The sequence below is a fragment of the Eumetopias jubatus genome, unplaced genomic scaffold (assembly GCF_037043125.1).
Source record: "Eumetopias jubatus isolate StellerSeaLion01/CBP00866 unplaced genomic scaffold, mEumJub1_p1.0 scaffold_7, whole genome shotgun sequence".
In the NCBI taxonomy this organism is placed as follows: Eukaryota; Metazoa; Chordata; class Mammalia; order Carnivora; family Otariidae; genus Eumetopias; species Eumetopias jubatus.
In genome coordinates, this window is record NW_028274813.1 from 83,546,573 (window position 1) to 83,571,301 (window position 24,729).

A 24,729-nucleotide genomic window follows, 5' to 3' on the forward strand; every position below is an offset into this window, starting at 1 on the left:
GAGCGTCTGACTCTTGATCTCAGCTTAGGTCTTGATCTCAGAGTCACGAATTTAGGCCCTGCATTGGGCATAGAGCTTACTTCAGTAAAAGGGGGGGGGTGGCAATGATTATCAACACTGTGGGGTCATCTCTGTAGCCTCAGTCTTCTGTAGCATAGGCTAATCTTGTGTTTGGGCCTTGTTGTAGGTGAGGTGTCAGATTCTGACAGCAACAGCTCCTCCTCCAGTTCAGATTCAGACTCTTCCTCAGAAGATGAAGAGTTCCATGATGGCTATGGAGAAGACCTCATGGGCGATGAGGAAGACCGGGCCCGTCTGGAGCAGATGACAGAGAAGGAGAGAGAACAAGAACTGTTCAACCGCATAGAGAAGAGGGAGGTGTTGAAAAAAAGGTAAGGTTATAATTCCTTAATGAGGAAACTCATATGTGGAGCCCCGTCTTCCCAGAATTCAGGACTTAGAACTTCTCATAATTTCTGAGTTAAGTATCTGACTATCCTTCTAGCATAGTTTTTGTATATTTTTTTTGAAAACTCAAATGTTAAATTGCCTTTTGATAGTCAAAAGCTGCCTCAGTATTTGTTTTTTCCTTTCCTTTTTTTTTTTTTTAAGATTTTATTTATTTATTTGACAGAGAGAGAGCACAGGCAGGGGGAGTGGCAGGCAGAGGGAGAGGGACAAGTAGACTCCCCACTGAGCAAGGAGCCCGATGTAGGGCTCGATCCCAGGACCCTGGGATCATGAGTTCTTCCTTATCTTATAATGTAATTTCACAGTAAAATTAAACGTGTTTGTTGTCTCTAGAAATAAAATGGTCCTCAGAACTAGGAGCCTTTTCTACCTAACTAATAACATGAAAGAAAAATAGAATTTTCTCTGACCACAGTTAGTTCCATTTCATTTGGAAATCTGTCCCTTTTGGAGACCATATTAAGTATAGTTAGTTATCCTGGACAAGAATGTTTGGCTTTCAGTCAGCAGCAAGTAATAGACATTTGTTTTGAGTATAAATGCTTTCAAGGTTACCTATGTTGGAACAAACGGGACTGAAGAAACTGCTGGAGTTGCCAGATAGTTAAGGATGGCTTAAAATTTGTATTTCTGAACAGTGGAGAGCTTAACGAGATTCTTTTTTTTTTAAAGATTGTATTTATCTATTTGACAGAGAGAGACACAGCGAGAGAGGGAATGCAAGCAGGGAGAGTGGGAGAGGGAGAAGCAGGCTTTCCGCTGAGCAGGGAGCCCAGCTCAGGGCTGGATCCCAGGACCCTGGGATTGTGACCTGAGCCAAAGGCAGACACTCAACGACTGAGACACCCAGGTGCCCCACGAGATCCTTATATAAGGCCAATAGGGCCCCGTGATAAAATCACAGAGTAGGGAATCCTGGGTGGCTCAGTCGTTTAAGTGTCTGCCTTTGGCTCAGGTCATGATCCCAGGGTCCTGGGATCGAGTCCCGCATTGGGCTCCTTGCTCAGTGGGGAGCCTGCTTCTCCCTCTGCCTGCCGTCCCCCCTGCTTGTACTCTCTCTCTCTCTCTGTCTGACAAATAAATAAAATTAAAAAAAAAAAAATCACAGAATAGCTGGAGAGTAATGGGTGGCTCATCTCAAACTTGGTTTTTGTATTTTTCACTTTATATTAATGAGACAGTTGGCTGAGTCTGTGACTTTTTTCAGTGTTGAGAGAAATGTTTATAGAGATGATACTTAAGTTCAGATCCATTTACAGAAAATTGAGATTTTTTTTTTGTAGTTCATTTGTTGAGTTGTAAGGCAGTGCAATATAGTAACTCAGAAACTTTCTCCTTTTCACTTAATAAAAGTCTGTATAGTGGCACCTATAATGGCTCTGTCACTTAAGCGTTGACTCTTGAGCTCAACTCAGGTCTTGATCCCAGAGTGGGGGTGAGTTCAAGCCCCGTGTTGGGCTCCACACCTGGAGCCTACTTGATCTCATTTAATCTTGATAACGGTCTTTCTATGTAAACACCATTAGCATCCCATGTTATAGCCAGCAGCACCAGTAGTGAGATGTCATCTTTAGTTGTTAGGTTCTTAAACTTATTCTAGGCCTGCCCCTTTAAAAAAAACTTTAAGGTGGGTGCAGGTGGTATAAAAGTTAGCTTGTTTGTGGAAAGAGCGCTGACATTTGTCTAGGCTCAATTCAGACTCACTGGCCAGGTGATCTGAATGAGTCCCTTACCTTCTTCCTGCCTCAGCTTCCTCCTTAGGATTATTGTAAGCCTTGAGTGAGAGGATATGTATAAGCGTATTGTGTAAATAATAAGCTATTAACTTTTTAAAGTAACTTTATTGAGATACATTTTGCATACCACAACACCCATTTAAAGTGTACAATTCAGTGGCTCTTTTTTTTTTAATTTTTTTTTTAAAGATTTTATTTATTTGAGAGAGAGAATGAGGGGGGGGAGGGTCAGAGGGAGAAGCAGACTCCCCGCTGAGCAGGGAGCCCCATGTGGGACTCGATCCCGGGACTCCAGGATCATGACCTGAGCCGAAGGCAAGTCGCTTAACCAACTGAGCCACCCAGGCGCCCAATTCAGTGGCTCTTATGTATTCACAAAGCTGTTTATCACAGTAAATTTCAGAACATTCTTATCACCCTGGAAGGAAATCCTCTATCACTACCACTCATTTCTCTATTTCCTCCCAGGCCTCCCAGCCCCAGGCAACCACTAATCTACTTTCTGTCTCTATAGATTTGCCTGTTTCTGGACATTTTATGTAAATGGAATCATGCAATTATATCTCTATAGATTTGCCTATTTCTGGACATTTTATGTAAATGGAGTCATGCAATTATATCTCTATAGATTTGCCTATTTCTGGACATTTTATGTAAATGGAATCATGCAATATGTGACTGGCTTCTTTCACTTAGCACATTTTTGAAGTTCATCCACATAGCACATCAGTACTTCATTCCTTTTTATGGCTAAATAATATTTCTTTGTATGTGTATACCACATTCTGTTTATCTGTTCATCTGTTGATTGACATGTGGGTTGTTTCCACCTTTTGCTACTGTAAATAGTGCTACTATGAACATTCATGTACAAATATTTGTTTGAGTACTTATTTTCAGTTCCTTTGAATATAGACCTAAGAGTGGAGTTGCTGGGTCATGTGGTAATTTTATGTTTAACTTTTTGAGAAACCATCAAACTGTTGTCCACAGCAGCTGCACCATTTTGCATATCTACCAGCAGTATATATGGGGTCAAGTATCTCCACATCCTTGCCCACACTTGTTATTTTCCCCTCTTTTTGATAACTACCCTGGTGGATATAGAGTAGTATTTCATTGTGGTCTTTATTTTTCATTTTCCTGTTGACTAATGATCTTAAGCATCTTATGATATCTTTGTTGGCTAATTATATATCTTTGAAGAAATGTCTGTTCAAATCATTTTCCCATTACTTAACTGGGTTAACTGGGTTATTTGTCTTTTTGCTGTTGCGTGGTAAGAGTTCTTTGTATAGTCTGCTTATCAAACCCTTATCAGATACGTGACTTACAAATGTTTTCTCCAGTTCTGTAGGTTGTGTTTTTCATTCTCTTGCTAGTATTGTTTGATGCACAAAAATATTTAATTTTGATGAAGTATAATTTTTTTCCTTTCTTGTTCAAGCTTTTAATGTCGTATCTGAGAATATGCCAAATCCAAGATCATGAGGATTTACCCCTATGTTTTCTTGTAAGAGTCATACAGTTTTAGATGATTGATCCATTTTGAGATCATTTTTTAATGTGTTATGAGGTAGGGATCCAGCTTTATTCTTTGGCATTCCAGTATCTAGTTGTCTCAGGTACCTCTTGAAGAGACTATTCTTTCTGCAGTCTTGGCACACTTGTCAAAAATCAATTATCCAGGGGCACCTGGGTGGCTCAGTTGTTTAAGCGTCTGCCTTCGGCTCAGGTCACGATCCCAGGGTCCTGGGATCGAGCCCCACATCAGGCTCCCTGCTCAGCAGGGAGCCTGCTTCTCCCTCTCCCACTCCCCCTGCTTGTGTTCCCTCTCTCGCTGTGTCTCTCTCTGTCAAATAAATAAAATCTTAAAAAAAAAATCAATTATCTATCTACACACACACACACACACACACACACGCACGCACGCACGCAGATGCTTAACAACTGAGCCAGACGCCCCAAGCAGTTGGGATTTTTATGGAAATTGTGTTGAATCTATAGATCAGATTTGGGAGTGTTGCCACCTTAACAATATTAAATCTTTCAGTCCGTGAGCCTGTTATCTTTCTATTTATTTAGGTATTCTTTAATTTCTTTAAACACTTGTCTTACAATTTTGGGTATAAAAAGCTAGCACTTGTTAAATTTATTCCTGTATATTTTTTCTTTTTGTTGCTATTATAAATTGAATTGTTTCCTTTGTTTCATTTTCAGATTGCTCATTGTAAGTATATAGAAGTATAATTAATTGTATATTGATCCTGCTCCCTCCAACCTTGCTGAGCTCATTTATTAGTTTTAATAGTTTTTAGTAGATTCTTTAAGATTTTCTATACAGGGCGCCTGGGTGGCTCAGTTGGTTAAGATTTTCTATACATAATGGGTGCCTGCATCGCTCAGTCAGTTGGGCATCTGCCCTCAGCTCAGGTCATGTGGGATCGAGCCCCACATTAGGCTCCCTGCTCAGCAGGTAGTCTGCTTCTCCTTCTCCCTCTCCCCCTGCTTGTGCTCTCTCTCTCTCTCTCTGTGTCAAATAAATAAATAAAATCTTAAAAAACAAAAAATATTTTCTATACATAAGATCATGTGAGCAAAAAAGATAAATTTTACTTCTTCTTTTTCAATATGGATTCCTTCTGTTTCTTTTTCTTGTCCTCCAGTACGATGTTGAGTAGAAATGGTGAGAGTATCCTTGTCTCATTCCTGATCTATGGAGGAAAGCATTCAGTGTTTTATCATTAGCTGTGGTTTTTTTCATAGATATCTTTTATCCATTTGAAGAAGTTTCCTTCTATTCTTAGTTTGTTGAGAGTTTTTATTAAGATAGGTTGTTGGATTTTGTGGAATGCTTATTCCGGGTCTGTTGAGATAGTCAGATTTTTGTACTTTATTAATAATAGGTATATTACATTGATTTTCTTACATTGAACCAACCTTACATATCTGGGATAAATCCTACTTGGTGATGGTATATCATACTTTTATAAGTTGCTGGATTTAATTTGCTACTATTTTGTTGAGTTTTATGTCAGTATTCATAAGATATTTACCTACTGCCTGGTTTTAGTATCTGGATAATACTGACCTCATAGAATATAATTTGAGAAGTGTTTCCTCTTTTTTTTTGAAAGAGTTTGTGAAGAATTGGTGTTAGTTCCTTTTTAAATGTTTAGGAGAATTCTTCAGGGAAGCCATGTGGGCATAAGCTTTTTTTTGTAGCAACTTTTAAAATTACTATTTCAATCTCTTATTACAGGTCTATCCAGATTTTTCTATTTTTTCTTGAGTCAGTTTTGGTGGTTTGTGGCCTTCTAGAGATTTTTCCCATTCCATCCAGATTACCTACTTTCTTGCCATATAGTTGTTCAGTCAGTTGGGCATCTGCCCTTATGATATCTTTTATGTTTCTGTAAAGTCGATAGTGATGTCTCTTCTTTCATACCTGATTTTAGTAATTTGAATCTTCTGTCATTTTTTCTTGGCCTGTTTAGACAAAGTTTTGTCAATTTTGTTGATCTTTTCCAAGAAGCTACTTCTGGTTCCATTGATTATTGTTTTCCTATTCTGTGTTTTCGTTAATTCCTACTCTAATCTTTATTAATTCTTTTTTTCTGCTGGATGTACATTTAGTTTGCTCTTCTTTTTCTACTCTGTTAAGGTAGAGGTTAAGTTACTGATTTGAAATTTTCTTTTTTAAGTAAGCACTGTGCCCAACATGGGGCTTGAACTCACAACCCCAAGATCAAAAGTCACATGTTCTACCAACTGAGCCAGCTTGCCAACCAGCTACCCCATCTTCCTTTTTAATGTAGGCATTTATAGCTATACATTTCCCTATAGACACTGCTTTAGCTACATCCGGTAAGTTTTATGTTGTATATTCATTTTCAGTCCTCAGATTATTTTCAAATTTCCCTTGTGATTTCTTCTTTGACCCATTGGTTATTTAGGAGTATGTTGCTATGTGTTTCTAAATGAAGTAAATTCATTAACAGTGCTTCTTTATATCATATTACAAAAGTACATTAACAACCTTAATCGTGAATGTAAAGGACATAACAAAAGAGATTTGTGTACTCTGTTAAAAATTAAGTAAAAAAATTGGGCGCCTGGGTGGCTCAGTTGGTTAAGCAACTGCCTTCGGCTCAGGTCATGATCCTGGAGTCCCAGGATCGAGTCCCGCTTCAGGCTCCCTGCTCAGCGGGGGGGGTCTGCTTCTCCCTCTGACCCTCTTCCCTCTCATGCTTTCTGTCTCTCATTCTCTCTCTCTCAAATAAATAAACAAAATCTTAAAAAAAAAATTAAGTAAAAAAATTGATAGTTGGGGTTATTTTAAAGTGTTATGAAAAGTTTAATGTTTATTATATTCCTTTATTCCTTCCATAATGTTCCTTAAATTCATGCCTCCCAAAATAGTTTTGTTTCATAAGAGCCTGATTTTTATTATAGGGAAGGAGCCTAGATTGCATTTGTTGAAAAGAATAGTGTGTTTATTCACAGCATATTTATTCATTATGTTTGCTGGTGTGGAGGTGAAGGGGAGGGCATTTTTCCTAATAAAGAAAGATGGAGAGTGGTGGGTTTTTTTATTTTTGTTTTTAAGATGTTATTTTTAAATAATCTCTACACCCAGTGTGGGGCTCGAACTCACAACCTGGAGATCAAGAATCACATGCTCCACCAACTGAGCCAGCCAGGCACCTCAAGAGTGGTGTTTTTAAGATACAGTCTTTGTCCTGACCACCTTAAAAATGTGACAGTGGGGGGACGCCTGGGTGGCTCAGTCGTTAAGTATCTGCCTTCGGCTCAGGTCATGGTCCCAGGGTCCTGGGATCGAGCTGCACATCGGGCTCCCTGCTCCGCGGGAAGCCTGCTGCTCCCTCTCCCACTCCCCCTGCCTGTGTTCCCTCTCTTGCTCTGTCTCTCTCTCTCAAATAAATCTTTAAGAAAAAAGAATGTGACAGTGGGGGCACCTGGGTGGCTCAGTCAGTTGAGCTTCCGACTCTTGGTTTCGACTTAGGTTGTGATCTCGGGGTTATGACATCAAGCCCATGTCAGGCTCCAAGCTCAGCGCAGAGTCCGCTTGGGATTCTGTCTCCCTCTGTCCCTCTCCCCCACTGTGTGTCTCTCTGAAATAAATAAATCTTAAAAAAAAAAAAAAGTGACAGTGGCTCTCTGTGGTTTCATTCTGTTTCTAATGGAACAGCATTGCAGTTGATCCAGAAATCAACTATTTTCCTATGTTATATGAGGGTTGAAGAAGAGCTGTGTGTTATCAACAGGGTATAATAGTATCCTGAATATTTTCTCTCATTTTAAATCTATTCCAACTTAATGCTTTCAAGTACTTCTGGTATACTTATGTTACCTATAAGGTACATCGGAGTTTCTTGTAGGAAACCAAGATGTTTAATTCCTTCCCCCTACTTATTTTCTTTATCCCATCTAATAGAAATCAGTTTTTGTACATACTTCACTGCCATCTAAAAACCAAACAAATATCTCTTAACCAGATTTGAAATCAGGAAAAAACTAAAAACAGCCAAAAAGAAAGAAAAGAAAGAAAAAAAGAAAAAGCAAGAAGAAGAGCAGGAAAAGAAAAAGCTGACACAGATTCAAGAATCTCAGGTAGGAAATTCAGTGGTCCTTGTTATCCAAAAAGTAAGCCTCAGTTTTGAGTGTGTGTGTGTGTATTTGTGTGTTTATGTAAAAGATGGTTTTATATTAATCAGCCTAGTTCAGTTTGTGCAAAACATATTGTCTTTATCTTGTAGGTTCACTAATCTCTGGACGTATCATTTCATCATTAACTGTGCTGTTCAGTTCCTTAGTAATTCTTCTCTCAGGTCTGCTTTTTAAAAAACAGCTCACTGCTGTGTGAGCATTCCTGAAGGGAAGTTGATAAACATCCTGTCCCCAAGTAGCCGGATTAGGTCTGAGGTTTACTCACCTGTGTGTCATCCTGGACTTAGTAATAAACGTAGCTGCAAAAATTACTCATCTCTGAATTCATCACAAAAAGCTTGTTAAAAATATCCACAAATATAAGCCCTCTAGGGTGGCCTTCCATAAAGTGTTTATCCCTATAATTCTTAGGCTTTCTGTTTATTAGGCTGGTAAGACCGGAGCTGACTTTATGCTCTAGCCTCTTTGTCCACTAGAGGATGCTATTTTCCCCTAAACAAGTTTCAGTTTCTGCAGCCTATATAGATCCCCACTGGAAAATTGAATGATTGTTAGGTGTAGAGAATGTTGTCATTGGCTGTTAATAAAAAGAACCATCCTACATATTTTTCCCTTCCCAGGTAACATCCCACAACAAGGAGCGGCGTTCCAAACGAGATGAGAAACTAGATAAGAAATCTCAAGCCATGGAGGAGCTAAAAGCAGAGCGAGAAAAACGGAAGAACAGAACAGGTCAGTGGGGAAAATGTAATGGCTGCTTTGTCTTTGGGATCATATGATTTGACGTCTGGTGCCCGTTTATATTTTCCCCCCTTTTATCAGCCTTTTTTTTTAAGCTCTTTATTTTGGGTAATTCCAAACACGTACAGAGAATAGTATGATGAAACTCCGTGAACCCATCATCCAGCCTCAACAATCAACTCATAACCAGTCTTGTTAAATCTATATTCCCCTCTTTCACTGGGTTATTTTGAAGTAAATCACAGCATCATTGTATTTCAACCATAAATATTTCCGTATGTGTCTTTAAAAGATAAGCACTCTTTTGTTTGAAACATTACAATATCATTATCACATCTAAAAAACAATAACGGTGACTTTCTTAATATTATCAAATATCTAGTCAGTGTTCACATTTCTCTAGTTGATATATAGTTAAAATATGCTAATTTGGTTGTTCGAATCAGGATCTTAAAAAAATCCACACATTTTGAGTTGTTAATATGTCCCTGAGATCACTTAATCTGTTTAGGTTTTCCTCTTCATCTCTTTTTCCCCCTTGCAGCTTATTTTGAAGAAACTAGGTCCGTCATCCTGTAGTTTCTCAGATGCTGGGTATGTCCCATTGGAGGTGTTGAATGTGTTGCTCTAGTCTCTTGAATTTCCTGTAATTTGTAGTTAGACCTAGGGAATTGGACACATTTGGATTTATTCTGTTTTGGTTTCGGTTTTTGGGGGGGATGGTGAGGGGAGGCTGAGTTTTAGTGGTGGTGTATACTGCCATCAGGAGACACATAATACCTGTGTCTCACATTTTGTAATATTATCAGCTGTCATTTAGTTTTTACCACAAGAACGTGAAATAAAAGACTGCTCCAAACTCAGAAATACGCATTTGCTCCTGATCGTGGATCTGCAGTTGAGCAGAGGGTTGCCTCATATACAAGTTTGCTCGGATTGTCTCCAAGCTGCAGGTTGGGACCAGGTCTGTTACACCTGTCTTTCTCCTTCCTCAGACCAGTATACCTAGGGTACATTCTTCTCTTGGTGACGGTAGAAATGTAATAGCGGCAAGCAGAAATGCCAGATGCCTCTTGAAGCCTAGACTTGACATTGGCAGGTGCAGCGTCAGGTCTGTGCATATTCCATTGGCTGAAGCAAGTCACATGAGAGCCCATCATTAATGGCTGGGAGAACTACTGAGTCACATGGCAAAGGGCATGGGTACCGAGAAGGATGAAGAATTGGGAAATAATAATATATTCTATCCCAGTAGCCATTGATAATCATTACCTAGATCATTTCATTTATTATGAGTTGCAAAATGATGATATTCTAATCTATCATTCTTTCTTCATTTATTATCCAGTCTACTTTTACAAAGAGAAACTTCACATCAGCTATTTAGTTATCATTAGGTACATTAGGTACATTTTGTATAGGAAAGGCAGAAAGGTGGATTTTTTTTTTCCTTTATTACTAGTTTTCAAAAGAATGAGATAGTACCTTAGCAGCTTCCAAAGGTGACCACTTAGGTTTATTTGCGTATTTTAAGTGTGTGTGTGTGTTTATATATATATATATATTTTTTTTTTTAAGATTTTATTTATTTATTTGAGAGAACAAGAGAAAGCACACGTAGGGGTGGGAGAAGCAGACTCCCCCCTGAGCAAGGAGCCCCATGTGGGGCTGGACCCCAGGACCCTGAGATCATGACCTGAGCTGAAGGCAGAGGCTTCACTGAGCCACCCAGGCAACCCTGTTTGCTTATTTTGAATATCCTTTTGAATTCATGGATTTAAACATCCTTTTGTGTATTTTAATCCATTTATTTAATCAGTTGACTCTCAAATTGTCCCATCTTCAGTCGCTAGCCTGAGTCCTTTTGATGTGAGACTCCAGTAGTCTTCAGTAGCTTCCTTGCTTTCTGGATTTGGAATCTGCCATTTCTCTAAGGAGCCTCTTCATGAGAAACTGTTACTAGACACACCATAGTCTAGACATAAGGAGGGCCCATGCTACTGGGCTGGCTATTATTTCTAAGCCTTTCAGTACAGAGAGCTAGGATTTTTTTATTTTTAAGGATAAATTTTATCTTTATGAGCTCCATATTGATAAGTCCATTTCAGAATCAGAATGCAAAGGTTTTTGTTTTTTATAACAGCGATATTGAGATAAAACAAAGGTAGCGGGATGCCTGGGTGGTTCAGTTGGTTAAGCATCTGCCTTCAACTCAGGTCATGATCCTAGGGTCCTGGGGTGGAGTCCCGCATTGGGCTCTCTGCTCGCTGGGGAGCCTGCTTCTCCCTTTACCCCTCCCCCCTGTTTGTGGTCTCTCTCTTTCTCTCTCTCTCTCTCTCTCAAATAAATAAAATCTTAAAAAAAAAAAAGAAAGAAAGAAAAGAAACTACCAGACTGTTTTCCAAAGAGGCTTTTTGCATTCCCACCAGCAAAGTATAAAGGTTCCACTTTTTCCACATCTTTACCAAGACTCGTTAATTGTCTTTCTGATTATAGGCACCTTAGTGGGAATGAAGTGGTATTTCATTGTGGTTTTGATTTGCATTTTCCTAATGATTAGTGGTGTTGAGCACCTTTTCATGTGCTTATTGACCATTAGGGTATCTTTCTTTGATGAAATGTCTGTTCAAGTCCTTTGCCCATTTTTTAATCAAGTTCTTTGTTTTCTGTTGTTGAGTTGTGAGTTCTTCAAATATTTTGAATATTAATCCCTCATCAGATATATGATTTGCAAATATTTTCTTCCATTCATAGGTTTCTTTTCACTCTTGATAGTATCTTTTTGTTGCATAAAAGTTTTTAATTTTGATGAAGTACAATTTAGCTTAGTGTTTTTTCTTTCATTGCTTATGCTTTTGGTGTCCTATCCAAGAAATCATTGCCAGATCCAGTGTTGTGAGGCATTTCCCTTATGTTTTCTTTTAAGAGTTTTATAGTTTTAGCTCTTACATTTAGGTCTTTGTTTTTTGGTTTTGGTTAGTTTGGTTTGGTTTTTAGACAGAGAGGGTAGGGAGGGGCAGAGGGAGAGGGAGGGAGAGAATCTTATGTGGAGCCTTGCGCTCCATCTCACAACCCTGAGATCATGACCTGAGCCAAAATCAAGAGTCGGACACTTTACGGACTGAGCCGCCCACGCGCCCCACATTTAGGTCTTTGATTCATGTATAGTATAGAGTAAGAGTCTAACTTTTTTTTTTTTTTTCCGCATGGTATGTCCAGTTTTCTCAGACACCCTTGTCGAAAATCATTTGACTGTATATGCAAGGGTCTCTTTCTGGGCTTTCTGTTTCAGTGATCTATGTATCTTTCTTTTTTTTTTAAAGATTTTATTTATTTGAGAGAGAATGAGAGATAGCACGAGAGGGAAGAGGGTCAGAGGGAGAAGCAGACTCCCCACCGAGCAGGGAGCCCGATGCGGGACTCCATCCGGGGACTCCAGGATCATGACCTGAGCCGAAGGCAGTCGCTTAACCAACTGAGCCACCCAGGCGCCCCTATGTGTCTTTCTTTTGAACGACTGTATTTTAATGTCAACTCTTAGAGTTCCTATTGTGTGATTATGCCATCGATCAAATATTTCATTTTTCTTGTGATGTATAGAGGTGACTTTTTTATTATTATTTTATTCCGTGATTATATGAAATACAAGGTTCCAGGGGCACCTGGCTGGCTCAGTCAGTAGAGCATGCAACTGTTGATCTTGGGGTCTGTGAGTTCAAGTCCCATGTTGGGGGTAGAGCTTACTTAAAAAAACAAAAACAAAAAAGGGTTCCCCAAATCAAAGCTGCTAATAAACAAGGTATATTCAAAGAGATTTAGTATCTGTACCTTTCTATTTCACCCTGGCCTCCCTCCTGTAACAGGCAACCATTTAAAAAAAATTTTTATATCTTATCCTTCCTTTTTTTTTTTTAATGAAAGGACACAGATTCACCTTCCATCTTAGATTAATGGTAGCTTACCAGGCGTACTTTTCGTCTACCTTGCTTTTTTCACTTAACCACAGGTCCTAGAGGTCACTCCTTAGTTTTTATGTCACATAGTGGTTGGTAGATGACTTTTTTTTTAAGTTTTATTTAAGTAATCTGTATACCCATTGTGGGGTTCGAATTCATGACTGGAGATCAAGAGTCACACTCTCCAACTGAGCCAGCCAGGCACCTCTAAACTACATGATTTTGTAAATAGATTATTATTGGAAAACAGCAGTGCGCATTTGTTTCATAATCGTAGCCGCTTTTTATCTACAGCAGCAAAGTTGAGTAGTTGAAATAGTGACCACATGAAGCACAATCCTAAAATATTTACTGACTACCCCTCCAAAAAACATTTTCTGACTCAGGATGCAGTGTAATGGCTCATTCTTTTTTTTTTTTTTTAAGATTTTATTTATTTACGGGTGTGTGGGTGGCTCAGTTGGTTAAGTGTCTGCCTTCAGCTCAGGTCATGATCCCAGGGTTCTGGGATCAAACCCCACATTGGGCTCCCTGCTCACGGGGAATCTGCTTCTCCCTCTCCTCCCCACTCGTGCTCTCTCTTACTATCTTTTTCTCTCTCAAATAAAAATCTTTTTTAAAAATTTTTATTTATTAATTTATTAGACAGTGTGAGCGGGAGGGAGAGAGAATTTGAAGCAGACTCCGCGCTCAGCGCAGAGCCCCACGTGGGGCTCTGTCCCACAACTGTGAGATCCTGACCTGAGCCGAAACCAAGTGTCAGACGTTCAACTGACTGCACCACCCAGGCGCCCCTGATTCCTTTTTTATAGCTGCATAGTAGTCTGTTTAGGTGGATGTACTGGAGGTGATTCAGCCACTCCCCTGTGCAGACATTTGGGTTGTTTTCAGTCTTCTCCTAATTCAAATAGTACTTTAAATTGAAAATAAAGTTTTTCTCCAAGACCCTCTGAAGACATCACAAAATTTTTCTCCCATCTTTCTTACCCATCTTCAGGCATCTTGAGTGTAATAAAGACAACTGTCAGTAGAGTTGGTGACCCTTTCTGCCCACTTAGCAATAAACTCACAGCCCTTTTTTGTCTATTAAAGCTTGACATTTGGTGCCTGAATGTTTTTAACTCTGGTTTAACTCGCTTCTGTATGTAGCCCAAGTGATCACCGTGCAATCTAGGGATGACGGGGCTGTCTCTTGAGTCCCTTCCCAAGTCCAGGTTCTTTTTCAAGGGTGAAAGATGTTTCAGTTTCTTACTGAGAGAATGTGGATGAACCTTTCCCCTTTCTTTTTAGCTGAGCTCCTTGCTAAGAAACAGCCACTGAAAACCAGTGAGGTGTACTCTGATGATGAGGAAGAAGAGGAGGATGACAAGTCCAGCGAAAAATCGGACCGCTCGTCCCGCACGTCGTCGTCTGATGAAGAGGAGGAGTAAGCTTGCATAGATATTGGTCTAGTAGTCAGGATAGGTGGGTTCTTTGGGGAGAAACTTAGCGTGGCTTCCAAAATGTTCTTGTGTGGATGGTGAACTTTGATTTGGTTCAGTACCCTGAATTGCAGAGCTGAGTTCCCCAACACATCAGCCCAAAAATGTGCTCCTGCCTTTGGCAATCTAGCCTGCACCACTCGACGTCTCATCTGGGCCTGGCAGGTAAGGACTGACTTCATGTCACCCTCAGACTGGTCTGGAGCTTCCGTGACTTTTCTTACTCTGATAGGTTATCCGGAATGATAGGCTCATTGCAGACAGTTCATACAGGAGCAGGGTTCTCTTACCACCCTTTCCTGTGGCTTCATTTATTTCTCTTATGGTTAATCACACGTACTTTGGTTTAGTGTTAAGAAGTTGGTAGTATTTATCTTGATCTGATTTTTGTTGTTGTTGTTGTTTTGTTTGTTTGTGAGGTTTTTGGTTTTTCCAGAAAGAGAGAGAGCACATGCCAGAGGCTGGGGGTGGGGAGCAGAGGGAGGGAGAGAAAATGTTAAGCAGGCTCCATGCCCAGTGTGGAGCCCAACACAGGGCTGGATATCGCAACCCTGAGATCATGACCTGAACCAAAATCAAGAGTCGGGGACACTTAACCGACTGAGCCACCCAGGCACCCCTTGATCTGTTTTTATGAGGAACACTTTTCCCATTGCCCTTTATTCCTCACAGGAAAGAAGAGATCCCTCCCAAATCACAACCAGTCTCCTTACCCGAGGAATTGAATCGGGTTCGATTATCACGGCATAAGCTAGAGCGTTGGTGTCACATGCCCTTCTTTGCTAAAACGGTCACAGGATGTTTTGTACGGATTGGCATTGGAAACCACAACAGCAAACCAGTTTACCGGGTTGGTGTTTCTTTCCATGGACAATTGTCCATGTTTTAAATATAATGATTCTTGACTGGGAGTAGGAGCTGCTGAACAAGTCTGTCACTTTTCTGCTACCATTTGATGGGAAAATAGACTCTAATTGAGATGCCTGTAGAATAATGACAGAGATGCCTGTAGAATAATGACAATCTGAGGTAACCAGAGATCATGCATGACCTGCTGTCAGAAAGAGTCTTTGGAGTCCAATGGAGGGGGGTTTGGATTTAAACTAACTCTTTTTATTTTCCCTTCATATAAAAGCAAGAAGAGAGACATTTAGGGAGTATTCATTGGGAGTTACATAATCTGGAAGCTTTGTTCATTTGAAAAATAAATAAATGAAAGTTTTCCATGTTACATGGAAACAGAATTATATTGAGGTTTAAAAACAAACACAAAAACACAAAAAACCACCTACCAACCTAAGAGAGGTGGTTTTGTGAGTTCTGGCACTGCTTCTATGATCTGGATGGCTGGAACAGAGCTGTTTGATTTTTTCTTTTTTTCTTTTTGTTTGTTTTAGCCTGGGTTGTATGGTTTTAATATGTGTTTACCTCCTTCTGTGAAGACCAACACCCATGCCGAGTCCCAGAAAGCTTGACAAACACAAACTGACTTCCATGGTCTTCATATTTGGTTGATAAAAGTGACCTCTGAGATCCCAAGTACATCCCCTTAGTAAGGTAGAATTAAGTCAGAGGGGAAGCTCCTGATGGGCCCCACCAGGCTAACTGGCTCCTCTCCTGGCGCTTGCTCACTCTGTGTTTGGGGCTTCTGGTCCTCGGCCATCTGGGTTCTGAACCTGAGGAAGGTGCCCCAGAGCCCCTGGCAGCTGTGGGGTCCTCTCAGTGCAGGGCCACTCGTCTGCAGTTAGGTTGGTAGAGCCAAAGAGGGACTGGTATGGAGAGCTCTGAAAGAGTGTTTTTAACTGGCGTCTCTGTCCTTTCACTTAGGTGGCTGAGATCACGGGTGTTGTGGAAACCGCTAAAGTTTACCAGCTTGGTGGCACCAGGACAAACAAAGGGCTCCAGCTACGGTAGGGGGCGCTGCTGTGGGCTTCTGCTCCTGCCGCACACGGGTGCTGCCTGGAGGGGCCCGCTGTGATGGCTCCTTTTTGTCTGTTTTAAGATTGTATTCATTTATTCGACAGACAGAGACACAGCGAGAGAGGGAACACAAGCAGGGGGAGCAGGAGAGGGAGAAGCAGGCTTCCCTCGGAGCAGGGAGCCCGATGCGGGGCTCCATCCCAGGACCCTGAGATCATGACCTGAGCCGAAGGCAGAGGCTCAAAGACTGAGCCACCCAGGCGCCCCCCAGTGTGATGTTTCTTGTTAGAGTGAATTTCTCTTGTCCCCATAGGGGACCTGGAGGGAACCTTATTCTGCCTTCAGGATCTCTCTCTCAGAGGGGAATCCAGAACAAGAAGTGGTAGGACACAGAGAAGGAAAAGAGCAGGTTGGGGGCCGCCCCATCCAGAGCCCTGCAGGCATTCCCTTGGTGACCATGGTCAGGACGCTTGCGTCTGGTCCTGTCTCTGTCCCTAACTAAGCTGATCTTTGACAGGTCAAGCCACCTTTCAGGACTTGGTTTCCTCTTCTGTAACATGATCCTTACTGAGTGCCTGCTACATGCCACTGTTCTGGGCATCAGGGTAGAGGCAAAAACAAAGTAGACACACACAAATCCCTGCCCTCTTGGAGCCTGAAAATTCTAGAGACCCTGTATAAGAAGGAATAGAAGTCGTTTGCCAGAATCACTGCAAATAGTAGCTGATAGATTCAGTTGTACCATGGCCTAATTTGGTCTCTGTGGTCTCCATTCCCTTCTCCTGTCCCCATCATCTTTCCTGGTCTGTTTTAAAAGAACCAGTTGGGGTAGGCAATGATGATGACATGCAGAGAGTGACTGTCCCTAGGGGAATGGCACTGACTCCCTTAACTTTGCCACCATAGGGGTCAGTCAGAAGGCAGTATGCTTTCTCTCTAGGGAATGGAGTTTCCTTGTCATTCATATATCTACATAATATTTCATATTCTTGATGCCAGTCGACGGTGACAGATTTTATTGTAAATGGACTTTTGAAGCACTGGCCAAGTCCAATTTTTCCCCAGTCTAGCTGTGATTTATCCTGGCTGCCCATTAGAACAGCCTGGGAGGTATTGTTTGTTTAATTTCATTTCCTCGTCCTTTCTCCAGGAGATTCTGATTCAGTTGAACTAGAGTGGTGCTTTGACATCAGAATTTTTACAGATCTTCCTGGGTGATTCTAAAGGGCAGCCAGGATTGAGAACCACAGAGATGGGTGGTTCACAGTCTGGTTGGGTCGCTCTGCTGCTACCACAGGTAACATACCCATTCTTGGAGGTGCTGTCTCTTTTTTACGTAGGCATGGCAACGACCAACGAGTGTTCCGCCTAGAGTTTGTCTCAAACCAAGAATTCACTGAAAGCGAATTCATGAAATGGAAAGAAGCGGTAAGTTTATAGATAGCACCTAGCAGTTCATGAAAACTCTGAGGAAGTTTCCAGAATCTCTCATTAATAATTTTTTTGTCATGTTTCGGTCTAGATGTTCTCTGCTGGCATGCAGTTGCCCACTCTAGATGAAATCAATAAGAAGGAGTTGTCTATTAAAGAAGCTCTTAATTATAAATTCAATGACCAGGACATTGAAGAGGTGAGAAACCCGGCACCCCGAGACCGGAGGTTCAGTAGGAGCCGGTGTTCGGGCGGGTGGTGCCTTTCTTCTCTTCCCTGTGTCTTGCCGATTTTAGCTGTGCTGCTGCACAAGGGCTGAGAGGGTGTTGTTACTACTGCCTTCTTAGCACTTCATCCAGATTTCCTCTGTGTGTTCTCATTTGAAGTCCTGGAGTACAGAAGTGCACTGAGAGTTCAGGGATCTGCATTCTGCTAGGCTTGGTCCTTCAGGAGTTTCCTTTCTGCAAAACATTTTGGTAAAATTCTTTGATCACTGTCCTCTTGGACAGTGGCTAGCCTTCCAGCACCAGGTCCTTGGGCCGCTGCTGTTTATTGGTGTATGTTCCTTCAGACTGTGCCAGAAGAATTTCCATGGCACTGGAAGCAGCGTAGTAGCCCTTGGAATGAACTCGCTTGCTCTCTCTGGGGCGTGACACTGCCGTAGGAAGAGCAGCCCCCTTTTAACTAGCTGCTTGCCTCCAAAACGGGCTCACTTAGCCTGTCTCCAGAAATAGTTTAGGAATACCTCACTGCTGGTATCTCCTCTCTGGTACAGATTGTAAAGGAGAAAGAAAGGTTCAGGAAAGCTCCACCCAACTATGCTATGAAGAAGACTCAGCTGCTAAAGGAAAAGGTGAGGACTTGCACTTGAACCTCCTTCCTCGTCCTGTAAGATGTGGAAATCAGACTTGTTCATCTCCTGCTCAGCTGGTGGTGGCGGGATTGGGCTCCAGAGGAAGCAACACGGTGCTTCCTTGGCACCCGGGCACCATCCTTGGCCATTTTCCTTTCTGTAAATTGATCGTGTCCATTCCGTTCTCCTTACTTCCTAGTCCCTTTTGTTTTATGTGTAATAAGACAGAAGCCAGGGTCCTCTCAGCACTGGGTCTGAACAGATGATCCTGCCAAGCCTGGCTGAGGTGGGTGGCTTTCCATTCTTCACATCAGGATGGGGGTGAGCCTTGGTAGGGTGAGTGAGCCCCATGGGGCCTGGGTTCCGAGGTCAGCGTTCCACATCCCTGCTACCAGGGGCCCAGGGCCAGATAGGACGTGGCAAGATGTTAACTACAATAATAAGAATTACACCTTGCGTTTGTAAAGCTTGTTTTCAGTGTCCTGTCATATTTCCTGTCGTTTGTTCATCACGTGAGCTGTCTCGCCTGTGCTGGAAGTAAGAGGACACTTGATCCGGGGCCCATCACAGCCCAAAACTCACACGTCTGTCTGTGTGCAGGCCATGGCTGAGGACCTGGGGGATCAGGACAAGGCCAAACAGATCCAAGACCAGCTGAATGAGCTGGAGGAGCGGGCAGAGGCCCTGGACCGCCAGCGGACCAAGAACATATCCGCTATCAGGTGTGTCACAGGGCCCACTTCTGTTGGGCTCCTACTCTGGACCCACAGACCGTGTCGCAGTCGTCAGACGCGCCCGTGGCCTTGCCCACGCTGCGCTGCGCTGGCTCCGTGTGGCTCCGGGGTCCAGGCTGAGGGCTTCCCTCCCTCCTTGCACAGCCCGCTGACTCCCCCTTTCGCTCACCCACAGTTACATCAACCAGCGGAACCGGGAGTGGAACATCGTGGAGTCTGAGAAGGCCCTTGTGGTGAGTAAGACAACTGTATTTGGAGCGCTGAGAACAGTTTTAATGAATGAAACGATACAAAGTCTTCTCTAGGGACGCCTGGGTGGCTCAGTTGGTTGAGCGACTGCGTTCGGCTCAGGTCATGATCCCGGAGTCCTGGGATCGAGTCCCACGTCGGGCTCCCGGCTCAGCGGGGAGCCTGCTTCTCCCGCTGACCTTCTCTCCTCTCATGCTGTTTCTCTCTCTCTCTCTCTCTCTCAAATAAATAAATAAAATCTTTAAAAAAAAAACAAAAAACGAAGTCTTCTCTACATCTTGCTCCCGTTTATTTTTTTAGTTATTGGCGTAACGTGTACACTTCACATACACGTGCTCTGGGTGCACATGTACACCCATAGGATTTATTGATTGATGACGAAAAGCAGCAGTCTCCTGCCCGTCTCGCCCTCCCCACCCCACCCCTTAGCTTCTACTCCACGGGTGTGCATCTTCATCGACTTGCACTTCTGTTCTTTCGGTTGCTGCCCCCCTGTCTGCTCTGGTGTTCTTGAAGGGAAGAGGATGAGAGACCACTTTTGACTTTCTTTAGCCCTTGCCAAGACTGTATTTATATGTAAGCTTCGGATAAACGAGAGGCGGGGGGAAGGAGACACAGTTCTGTAATGCATGCTGTCTGTTTCAGGCTGAAAGTCACAACATGAAAAACCAACAGATGGATCCCTTTACGAGGCGGCAGTGCAAACCTACCATCGTTTCTAATGTGAGTGTCGAAAGAGGACGTTTTTAGTCAGGACCTAGATTCTAGGACATAAAATGAATCCCATTAGGACATTAATAAGGAAGTTAAAAATAATGTTGTCTTAGTGGGATTTTCTTGCCTCGAACTCTTGGGTCTGGCTACCTCTTTTTCTTTTTTCTTTTTTTAAATCTTGCTGTAGGCCATACAGGGAGTGAAAACCTGGCACGGATTTGTAGATACCTCCAGACTCACCCCTCCTGTGTCGGGGTGGGTTTACCAATGCAGCAGACATTAGGATTGTGGAGGCTGGGCCACCTAGGGCCAGGCCGGCCTGGGCTGGGCTTCAGAGCTTTAATTGCCTCTCTTTGCTGCCTTGAGGAAAACCCCACTGAGCTGCTGATGGGTCCACTGTGGTGCTTGTGATGTTAGCATGGTCGATGGGAAAGAATCTGGCGTTGCCCTGTGTGAGTATTAAATAATCTCTAAAATAACTTAATTTCTCTCTCAGTCCAGAGACCCAGCTGTTCAAGCTGCCATCTTGGCCCAGCTGAATGCAAAATACGGTTCTGGAGTGTTACCAGATGCTCCGAAGGAAATGAGCAAGGCAAGTGCAGTGCTGCCCTGTGGCCCGCAAGGCTGCCGGCCCGGACACTTGGCCTGGGTTAGGCCTGACTCTTCCCACGTGGAGGAACATAGCATCCCACTTGCAGCCCTTTCTCCATCCTAATTCTTTACAAATACGATAAATAGCTACTGAACTTTGACTTTGAAAACCTAAATGCTAAACCCAACACCACTACTTAACTGAGGCCTTGATTACAGCTTTAGGCGACTGACATCTAGCCCTCTGATCCACATTTTCTCGCATGTTAAAATGGGGATAATACTCTATCCTGCTGCCTCACAGGATGATTAGGAAAAGCTGATGACACATAACGATCAGATGGTTGTAAAGGTGAAAACTCTTTGAGAACTAAAATGTTAACAGAGAAACTGCCCACTTAGAAGCAGTTTTTTGCGTAAGTTAGGTCTTTTCCTGTGGAGCCCAAACTGTCCCGGGAATTTCTGAAATCTTGGGTCAGAAGGTAGCTTATTGTCTTAAGCCCCTCGTCCCCCACACCACAGACACGAGCCTTCCCTTTCCTCTTTTAGGCTTCAGAGAAGAAACCTTCCTGTGGCCTCTCCTATCCCCCCTCTGAGAGAAGGGACCAGAAAGAGCTGGTCAACTTGAGCCAAAGCGTTTTTGACCATTAGTGGCTGCTGCCTCTTCAAGTCCACTTGCATTTGTACTTTGATACTGAGTTTTTCTCTTCACATTGCAGGGTCAGGGAAAGGATAAAGATTTGAATTCTAAGTCAGCCAGCGACCTCTCCGAAGATTTGTTCAAAGTACATGATTTCGACGTGAAGATTGACTTACAAGTTCCCAGCTCGGGTAGGTGAGGGTGGGGAAGCGGTGTTGGCTGAGGACCGGACGGCACCGGGGCTGACTTGGCCAGCAGGGAGGCCCAGGGTTCGGGGTAAAGTGCGGGTGTCCGCGCCTCCGCAGCTATAGAGGCCAGAGGGAGCGGGGACAAGGCAGCAGGCTACTGGAGGAGTGCAGTGCAGGACTTCACCAAGGGCTTGGTAGGCTCCTCAGATGCCAGTTTGCTCTTCTCTCCCACAGAGTCAAAGGCTTTGGCCATCACCTCCAAGGCTCCGCCAGCCAAAGACGGGGCTCCAAGGAGATCGCTAAACTTGGAAGACTACAAAAAACGACGAGGGCTTATTTGAGCGCACCCAGCCTGCTGCTCCTGACCCTGCATGCCCCATCCGCAGTGTCCTCTTTCCCTTTGATTTGCCCTCTTTGGGCTGGAGCAGCAGCAGAACTGGGAAGAGACTCTGGAACTGCCAGTCATCTGTAATATAAACCATTTGCTGTAAAGACCTCCCTTGTCTGCACCATCTCCCACCCACCCGCCAGGCCTCTCACCCAGTGTGGGCCTGGGCTCTCTTGGGCTTTATCCATGTCTTTAGATTTGTGTTTGCCTTTTTTTTTGTTTCGTTTTTGTTTTTGTTTTTAAACCAGCACAGTTCATTGGCCACTCTGCACACATCAGTATTAGCGTGGAGCTGGGATTCCTGCTGGAGCCCCTGGTGGCGACAGCGGCAGCACTCGGCAGTCTCCTCCGTGGGCTGCCTGGGACCCAACCATTGGCCGTTTGGCACCGGACCCTTGTGGAGGGAGTGGGGACTGGGCACCTGCAGTCCTCCTTCCTCTCTCATCTTTCTCTTCTTCCCATCTCTGCAGAAGAGAGGTTTTCAAATCCAATTTAGTTTCCAAAAAGTGTACATTTGTGGGGAGGGAGGGGGGGCTATTTGAGAGAGAGAGAGAGAGAGAGAGAGAGAGAGAGAGTGTGTGTGTGTGTGTGTGTGTGTGTGTGTGTGTGTGTGTGTGTGTGTGTCAGTGTGTGGATTTTTTTATCATTTTTTTAAACTGCAGTACTCTTTGTATCAGTCTGTCATGGGTCTATCGCTGTTTCAGATTTTTTTCAGCTGTACTCGAGCATCTGAAACCGCAAGAAAGAAACTCATTAAATGTGATTCTTCTTACTAAACAGGCCTGACTGCTGTAGCTGTGTGACCTCCCCTCCCCTCCCCCTTCAGAGAGAGCACCCCGTGCGGCCCCTGCCCTGTATAGGCTGTGTTCCGGCCGGTGGGCGGGAAGCCCCCGGCCAGGTACCAGACGGGGCAGCGCGGGCGTCGTGCTCACCCCGTGGGTATGGCCCACAGCTTCTTGGCTGAACACAGACTGTATCTTTTCCCCACCCCACGTACGTGTCTCTTCCTCGTGAATCTGTTTTGCTGTTTCGGAAAGAATAATATTTTGTCTTGTTTTTTTAAGAGAAAGTATTCAACGTGAATGCGGAGAGAACGAACACAGAAAGGATTTAGGTTGCAGATGTTCCAAGCATGTGTTTTGTGTGTGTGTGTGTACATATATATATGGTAAGCATATATATTGTTGTGCAGCTAGGGTGAAGCCAGCAAAGAAGTGTGTATGTCTTTATGAAATGTTTGGAAAGAGATAAGCTGACTGCTTGATAATCATTCTCAGGTGTAAAGCTCCAAGTGTAAATAAAAGTGGCATTTAACAAATCTTTTCAGAACAAAGTACAGCTGACTGCATATACCCAGAACTAAGCTAAAGAAACAGCTGAGAGCCGCTGAGCCCCGCGAGAGGGGGAGGAACTTAGAGGCTCTGCTTTGTACTTCTTCACCCTACTTTTCCGTAAGGAAGTGGGATGATGGGAAATCACGGACTTCAGTTGTATTTAAACAGAAAAATGAACTTGGTGACTCTTCTGGGTTTAGTGGAGCCTCGGTGTTGCTTTAACTTAGTTTACACTTTTTTTATTTGAAAAAGAAGCAGCAATGGATGGTTTTTTAAAACGTATTGTGACTGTAAACTTGGTGAACTGTGACTGTAACACAGCTCTGTGGTAGGCTGTGTCGCAGTTCGGTTGGGCAAAGGTGGGCGATGGACTCATTAAAATCATCTATACTTGAACAGTCCATTGACCGAAACCCTTTACAGACTCTTGTGTAAATGTGGAATCACAGACTGCGAACCGTTGCCCGGACTCCGGCAGAGTCCTGGAGGCTGCTGGGACCTCTCCTATCATGACGAATCTGGACTGTTTTCTTTCTGGTTTTCAAAGACATGAAATTATAGGATCCATATAATTTGCTGGAGTCATTCTGATCCACCATGTAGATCTGTATTTAGTATCATTTGGATTTGGAGAAGTGTCGATTACATTATGGCTGTGTAATAAAATTTTTATTAAAACTGCATCACACTGTAGCCACTTTGCCCCTGCCTCCCCACACGCAGCCGCTGAAACTTGCTTCTGAGACGCCAGCACACGGCAAGGAGAAAGGCCAAGCAGCATATCACCTGAGTAGTCTCCTCGGTGATTGGAGTCAGGACCGAGAACTCATCTCCAATCTCCACTGAGGCAAGGCCTCTGAACCGAGATCTTGACCAGGCAGAAGACTTTGGCTTGGTCCCCCTCCCCCAAAACCCCCACCCCAGCTAGGTTTCTTGGCAGTTCTCGGTCTTTCTTAGGCTGGGGAGTTGCTGCCGTGGCTCCCTGCTACACACGCACTCCCCTTCATGTGGTTCAGTGTTGAAGGGTGCGTCACCTAAGGCTGTTTTGTACATTTTTCACTTCCTTCCAAGAAGGGAAAAGGCCAGTGTCCATCAGCCTAGCTCATGATGTATAGGTCTGTTTATCTGTCTTGGCTTCTGACAGGTGCAGGGAAAGTCTGCTGCCTACAACTTCCCTTCAGAAAGAATGCTTTTGTTCTCTTTGCTTCGGTGGAGTCCTGACCTGTCACTCAAACTGTACAGATATTTGTAAATAAACTTTCCACCTGTTTGAACAAGGGGATCAGATGTGGGTCCAAGGATTGCATTCCAAGTCGTGACTCTCAAAGTCATGTTTTGAAAGACCAAGAGAGCCTCTCTTTTCCTTGGTTTTCCTCCTTCCCCTTCTCTTAGCCTGACACTCCTCAAAGTGAAAGTGGCTGTTTTCAACTCTTCAGCAGCCTGGTTCCCCAGAAGCTTCTCTGCAAGCTGTCTAGAGCCAGGAGCCCTCCAGTTGGCCTGCTCTACTTCCTACCTTGGAGGATAACCACCAGCTTCAAGGGAACCTGGTAGGACCCTGTTAACACTGCCTAACCCCAGTGAGAGGCTGCTGCTTCCAGCCTTCAGTTGACC

General features: G+C 43.4%; 1 protein-coding gene across 1 annotated transcript in view; it reads left to right on the plus strand.

The window, feature by feature from the left end:
* The window catches only part of RTF1 (RTF1 homolog, Paf1/RNA polymerase II complex component), a 50,246-nt gene extending 27,942 nt beyond the window's left edge, over nucleotides 1-22,304 (plus strand). Inside the window, exons 4-18 of the mRNA XM_088024730.1 lie at nucleotides 188-392; nucleotides 7,727-7,841; nucleotides 8,519-8,630; nucleotides 13,886-14,021; nucleotides 14,749-14,926; nucleotides 15,904-15,986; nucleotides 17,337-17,424; nucleotides 17,519-17,626; nucleotides 18,203-18,280; nucleotides 18,881-19,002; nucleotides 19,190-19,247; nucleotides 19,909-19,986; nucleotides 20,474-20,569; nucleotides 21,288-21,399; nucleotides 21,631-22,304. Of these exons, the coding sequence (XP_087880856.1) occupies nucleotides 188-392; nucleotides 7,727-7,841; nucleotides 8,519-8,630; nucleotides 13,886-14,021; nucleotides 14,749-14,926; nucleotides 15,904-15,986; nucleotides 17,337-17,424; nucleotides 17,519-17,626; nucleotides 18,203-18,280; nucleotides 18,881-19,002; nucleotides 19,190-19,247; nucleotides 19,909-19,986; nucleotides 20,474-20,569; nucleotides 21,288-21,399; nucleotides 21,631-21,737 (1,676 nt within the window). The 3' untranslated portion in view covers nucleotides 21,738-22,304. The remainder of the gene's footprint in view (nucleotides 1-187; nucleotides 393-7,726; nucleotides 7,842-8,518; nucleotides 8,631-13,885; nucleotides 14,022-14,748; nucleotides 14,927-15,903; nucleotides 15,987-17,336; nucleotides 17,425-17,518; nucleotides 17,627-18,202; nucleotides 18,281-18,880; nucleotides 19,003-19,189; nucleotides 19,248-19,908; nucleotides 19,987-20,473; nucleotides 20,570-21,287; nucleotides 21,400-21,630) is intronic.
* The last annotated feature ends 2,425 nt before the right edge of the window (nucleotides 22,305-24,729 follow it).